The 6,305-nt window shown below is 35.8% G+C and overlaps 3 protein-coding genes across 3 annotated transcripts in view; all 3 read right to left on the reverse strand.

The window, feature by feature from the left end:
- The window catches only part of LOC104820983 (calcium/calmodulin-regulated receptor-like kinase 2), a 3,779-nt gene extending 1,318 nt beyond the window's left edge, over positions 1 to 2,461 (reverse strand). The window contains 5 exon segments of the mRNA XM_010551677.2: positions 4 to 43; positions 266 to 389; positions 690 to 843; positions 959 to 1,367; positions 2,281 to 2,461. Coding sequence (XP_010549979.1) covers positions 4 to 43; positions 266 to 389; positions 690 to 843; positions 959 to 1,260 — 620 coding nt within the window. The 5' untranslated portion in view covers positions 1,261 to 1,367; positions 2,281 to 2,461.
- A 1,270-nt stretch (positions 2,462 to 3,731) lies between these two features.
- On the reverse strand, positions 3,732 to 4,729 carry LOC104820985. Its single transcript, XM_010551682.1, has 3 exons — positions 4,586 to 4,729; positions 4,253 to 4,320; positions 3,732 to 4,117 (listed from the first exon to the last, which is right to left on the reverse strand). The coding sequence occupies exons 1-3, from the start codon at positions 4,662 to 4,664 to the stop codon at positions 3,935 to 3,937; spliced, it is 330 nt and encodes a 109-aa protein (XP_010549984.1). The 5' UTR covers positions 4,665 to 4,729; the 3' UTR covers positions 3,732 to 3,934.
- Positions 4,730 to 5,805: 1,076 nt separating this feature from the next.
- LOC104820986 (F-box/kelch-repeat protein At5g15710) overlaps positions 5,806 to 6,305 on the reverse strand; it is a 2,675-nt gene continuing 2,175 nt past the window's right edge. The window contains exon 2 of the mRNA XM_010551683.2: positions 5,806 to 6,067. The gene's annotated coding sequence lies outside the window, so the exon portion shown is untranslated. The remainder of the gene's footprint in view (positions 6,068 to 6,305) is intronic.

A 6,305-nucleotide genomic window follows, 5' to 3' on the forward strand; every position in this document is an offset into this window, starting at 1 on the left:
AACTGTCGACGCTCTTCCCAGCTCAAAATTTGTGTTCCTTCACCTGTGTTTACGGTTATCAAATTCGTGAAATGAAAATCTGAAGAGTCCGTGGCTATGGATACAACCTAACCCAAACGAAAACTTATAGCGTACTTATATCTGTAATGGTTTCATATCATGGGATTGTATCATACTTCCATCTTCCAGTGAACCCATCATATATACTTTGACAAACCGTGTAATGATGAGCCTAAGCAAAAGTGAAGAGATTTTTGGAACTGACTGTGCAAACGATTCTCCAAACTTCCGTTCATGAACTCGTATACCAGCATCCTTTCCCCTTTATCGACACAGTACCCTACTAAGTTCACAAGGTTCCGGTGATGTAACCTCCCAAGCAAAGACACCTGGCAAGAGAAAAACCCGGAGCTGTATTACAAAAACGCAATATCAGTACCCATTAACTGACATTCAAGGTTCCAATGTCATCTACTCCATTGTCCAGTGCCCGGTATAGATAAACAAAATCAGATATCTTTAACCAAGATTTTAACCGATTTGCACAATTGTAAGCTATAAGAATCTTCTATTGCTGAAAAGTTGAAAGTTTGCACCTGGATCAATAATCCATCAGGGACGAGAGAGTGTCAAAAGTTCTGGCCTTCTGGGTATATGACAGAACAGCTTTAAGGAGACAGATATATTACCTCAGTTTGAAATTCTCTGTCTCCTTGAGTAGAATTGGATGCATGCACCTTCACGGCAGTCAGCCCTCCATCAGGCATAATCGCTTTGTAGACGGGACCAAAAGATCCTTCCCCGAGTACAGTTGTGAAATTTTGGGTCGCTTTCTGGATATCCCTAAGAAGAATAAGAGCATATAATCAACAGCTAGCACAAAAAAACCACCTTCATAGAACCTGAAGAAGAATCATTGCCGAGAAAATCGTGCTTGCAGAGTTTTTGGGTCACTCACTTGTAAGAATATCTCGGTATGCCTGAGGCTGATACAGTGAGATCCTTGGTATGATGATTCCACCATGACTGACGTGGAGAAGCTGGTTGAGGGGATTTCGGGTTATCGATATGGTTGGGGATTATGCCTCGTGTGGCTGTGTGAACAGGTAGAACTGTACCACTCTGCTCACTTGCACATTTCCGAAGGTGGCCACTGTCCTTGTACCACCTTATGGCAAAGAACACAAGCACAGCAACCAAGAGACCAAGTGCAAGCCCAACCGAGATTCCAATGATTACCAAATCGCTTCCGCTCACCATTCTTCTGCTTTTTCTGAGAACTCGTGGGCTGATAGCATCATGCAAAGAATAAGTATGGATGCCTCCCAGTCACAGATGGTATAAGACTAATTTCTAAAGGATCTTTCCTGAAAGAAAAAAAAAAGATTTCATGACACGACAAGAGTGTCAAGGACAAAAGGCATTAGCTCATGAATCTCCGGAAAAACTTCTATTTCTCAACATGCTGCTGCAAGAAAAAATCATAAAAACAGAAAGCAGAGTGCAATCTAGCCTGTTTGTGGCTTCACCTATTATGAAGAATGAGGAATCAGTCATACATTAATTGCACCAGAAACCGGTAATACTAAAAGGTGTGCCATCATCATCTACATCACAAACACTCTAATAGATGTCTAAAACAGAGCATTTTTCCGCTTTCAGAGATGTCGAAAACTAGAACTAAAACAGCATTACCGTTTTTCGCATACCAGATATTCGTCTACAACTATTTGACAAGAACTGGGATGGCATCAATGACTGATACTTTTGCACAGGTTTATGCCAAGTCACAGTAGCAAAAGCAAACCAGTGATTCAAACAACGAACTGTTAGCACTTCCTATCATCAGGATTTGAGTATGAATCAGACAAACAAAGTGGCTGCTCTTCCTTTTATAGTTTAACTGAGCAATTGGACTGGCTTCTATGATCAGTGTTGGTTTGGGTTGATAAAAGATCCCACCTTCGCAGGATAAAATCCAAGATTTCACACCCATTATCACAAAAGGCACTTGAACAAAGATACCTACATACTCGAGATTGTTTCATTACACAAATTAAACCCCAAAACACCGATGTTCCATCACAATACCGAATTAGGCACAAGTAAGCAACTTTACTGATAATGTTCATGTTCCTCTCAACCAATCGACACCAATACCAGCAGGAAATCAGAATAATCAAATGGGTTCGATCAGGGATCGAAATACGTGAAACCCAGAATCAAAAACCTCCAAAAAGTCTAAAAAAACTCGTAAAGGCAAGACACTCCATAACTTACCGGGAAGAAGCAGATCAAGAACCAGAACACTAGGGTTTAATCTGAGCCCCAATTGATGATTTTCTTCTTCCACCCAAAGGAAGTCAATCTCCACGAGGATTGAGGGTTGAGGGTTGAAGGTTGAGGACCTCGTCCATCAACTGATGCGTAGGAGGAACTGCAGCATTTATTTTTTTTTCTTTTTTCTTTTTAAAAAATATCTTTTATCTTTTTTTTTTCGGAAGAATATTTGTTGGTCGAGATAACGCGTCATATACAAATACTTGGAAATATTTAAATATCATAATCTTTCTACTTCCTAATTAGGATATTTTTTTTTGGTAAAGCCTAATTAGGATATTAGAAATCATATTTAAGGCAAATTAGATTATTACTATTAGAAAAATTTTGACAATTGCAATATAAATGTATTTGCTAATTTAAGTGTTACAGTTCATTTCGGATAATAATTTTGATCTCTTTTGTTCATTTCGCTTTGAAAAAAGAAACGAAATGAATATACGTAATTATGAATTCACGTTATTTTCTTCTATATAACAAAAAAAGTGAAACAAATATTGTTATAATTAATGAATTTTAGTGCCGTTCATACATCTTTAATTCTAACTAAAAAATGAGATGTTCCTCGGAAATATCTTGATAACTCGTTTATAAAGCCGGTGGGAGGTACATATATATACTCACTATATACTCTTTTCAATAATCTCTCTCTCTATATATATACTCTATTCGGGAATAGATCAATCTTTTGTGCTCATACTTTACCGTTGAGGATTAATCTAAATTTATAAGGGTTAAAAGTTTCGATTCATATATTTGTACGTCATTCAGGATATTTCGTAGTTTATAAAAAAAATGAGTCCGATAGCGGATTGGATCGCGAACTCTAACTTGTTTTATACGAAGAAATAAGAATATATACGAGTCATAATATATATATATATATATATATATATTGTGGGGTAAGCAGAAAGGATGAGAGAAGCCAACTATATATCCAACCCCAAAAAAAAAGTGCTTTCAAATTAAGTTGGTGGTACAAGGAACAGTCCAACTAAATACACTTCAAATTTCATCGGTCCAATTTCATAATCGACGGCCTGACCAAATCCACCTTTGTTATATTGTAATCTCAAGCATATAAATATGTACATTTTCTCCAACATATATATATATACATATATTTGTTAAATAATGTGGGTGAACGGTAGTTTATATATTTTTTTTTCTCGCTACTAGTTCTTAATTAGAGAAAGATTTACAAATATTTTCTTTGGGATTAGAATGAAGTGTATACAACACATTGCATATATAGATTTCATATTATGGAGATATCGCATGCATGCATGTAAATGAAGAGGTGGTATTATTATACATAAATAACACGTTATTTTTATACAAGAGCATGAGGGAATTAATTTTAGATCCCGAACTTTATAATACCCCAAATTCGCATCTATGTGATTACATATAAAACATATTCGGTTCACAATAAAAGTATAAAAAACCTTACAGACGAACCTCACGTTTGCAAAACCCCCTAAATATGATATATGTGTACGCTTCGTGTTAACTACGTTTTAAAGAAAAAGGGTTATCAATTAACTTAATTAGGAATCAATATTGATTGATGAGCCCTTAAGCAGGGCATTAATTAATTGTGGATCGGAGACCTTTTCCTCGGCTTCATGCGCGACGGGTAGTCGTGCTTCATTAGGTTATCCATCTCTCTTTCCAAATCCGTCGGATCTGATGCCGGAGAGTGCTCGAGATCGTTATCCTTTTTTGGAACAACGGGTTTTGGTGAATCCTCGTCCGGTTTCAGATCAGCTTTAAACTGTAACAAGAGGCAGTTCAAAGGTCATGTAATAATACTCTCATGAAAGCGTGCATGCATGCATGCACGAGAAGTATATATGTATATACACACACACAAACAAAATCAAGAGTAAATGTTTTCATCGTTGCATACCTTCCGTCCTGTCGAGAAATACTTGTTCCCACTCGGCGCCGAAAGCCCGTTTTCATATTTCAGATCATCTATGTGGCCGTAAACAAAATACAGCAAAAAGGCATCATGTAAATGGCCTAATTAATGCTTCTTTGATACTTGGTTGAATCGATATATATATATATATATATATATATCCACCAAGAACATAGATTATTGATAGTTAAAACACATATTCAAAACATTTGAACAATATAAAACGTACATATACACGGATACGTGGTAATGATGAAATCAATACAAGAGCAGACAATGAGAATATCAAAAGCGGTAGATATGGTTTCCCGGGTGAACCTTGGAATGCATGAAGGAGATGCATCAAGAACAGAAACCCTAACACTAGCTTCACGAGCTTTGCGCCCATATTCTTCATCTCGTTGCCTTTTGCTTATATGGATTGAATTGCGTACAGAATCTATACAAGGAATATATATGAACTTGGAGAATACATATAAAGAGGTTTAGGGTTTTGAACGTGAATGGAGACCGTACTATATATAGAGATCGACTCTCGAACCAAACCAAGTCAAAGCTAGGGTTTCCGACAATTCCATAGGCAAGACAAAAAGATACTTCTCCTTGGTAATTGTAAAGAGTGAAATAAAATAATATGGAGGTTTCATATATATATATATATATATTAAAATAAACATAACAAATAAACAAGAAAAGTCGGTACCGACTTGTCGAAATAAAAATACTAGTATAAGTTATGAAAGAAAGCATTCTTGAAAACCTAAATGTATAAACACGGATGGGCATGATTCCCGAAGAAGCATGGGATGTTTGCATCATGTTAAGTGCCAAGGCCCAAAGATTAACACGTTAGGTTTGTAATCATAATTTGCTTAGGGTTTCTAAATAAAGCATCTCTTTTTACTGCACCAATTAATATCAAAAGTCTCTACCTTTTATGTGCATGGTTTTGCTCAATATGCTTCTTTTGACTGTACACACACACACATATATATGTATAGTGTATCATTGTATTTACATCGAATTCATACATCGGTTTTTTTGAGACACGAGGTGGAGCTCCATTTCCAAGTTACAACCTTGCATGGTCGCCCCTTGAAATCAAGAAATACGTTGTTCACAATTTGAAATTTATCATATTTTCTGTGTTTTTCTCTTCTTATTTTTGTATAACATGACGTGTAATTAATAAAAAAAACACATCAGATTTCATGACACCGCTGCGCTCTACATGGTTTCTATAATAAGATTATACTTTTTGTTCGAATATTATATATATATACACACATCCCTATAATCTTAATACTATAAAATCATAAGTTGGTACGGAATATCAGTCTTTTTCTTGGATGAATTGAAGACGCGTGAAAATGCATCGACCGTTGAGAAGCTTGTGGTACGTTGTCTATCATATAATATATATATATATATATATATATATATTATATAATGTGTGTGTGTGTATTATATATATATAGTTCCGTGTCATGTGCGCATATATACGATACGACCACAATCATAACGATTCCCAAAACATTTATCCATTTAATAAACCCTAATATCCAGAAAATTCATCACACCTGATCTGATCTCATATTTTATTTCCTAAAATACTCAACTTCATCCACATATCATTACCTAAAATACGAATATCTCGACAATATATATATATATATACATGTGTGTGTGTGTGGATGTATTGCTGGCCACCAGATTAATTTGCCCAACAACGAGTCAAAATTAGGCCAATCCAGTTCAATTCCAAGGCCCATGTAGTCACTGTCCTTTTCCCATTCCAATCTGAAATTGCAGCAACTTTCTAAAATAAGCAGATATTTAAAAATAAAATAAAAAATCCAACAAACCATGTCTGAATTTCCGGTTTGTCTGAACTTGAAGCACAACACAACACAGAAAGATGACCAAAAATTCAGATCTCTTTCCTCATATCATTTATAATGGACTGCCTAAAGCTGCTTCAAAGCATCATCAATGGCGTCAGAAAATTTTGTAAAAAAAAAGGGGGGGGGGGGGGGGG

Source organism: Tarenaya hassleriana, unplaced genomic scaffold, assembly GCF_000463585.1.
Source record: "Tarenaya hassleriana unplaced genomic scaffold, ASM46358v1 Cleome32, whole genome shotgun sequence".
In the NCBI taxonomy this organism is placed as follows: Eukaryota; Viridiplantae; Streptophyta; class Magnoliopsida; order Brassicales; family Cleomaceae; genus Tarenaya; species Tarenaya hassleriana.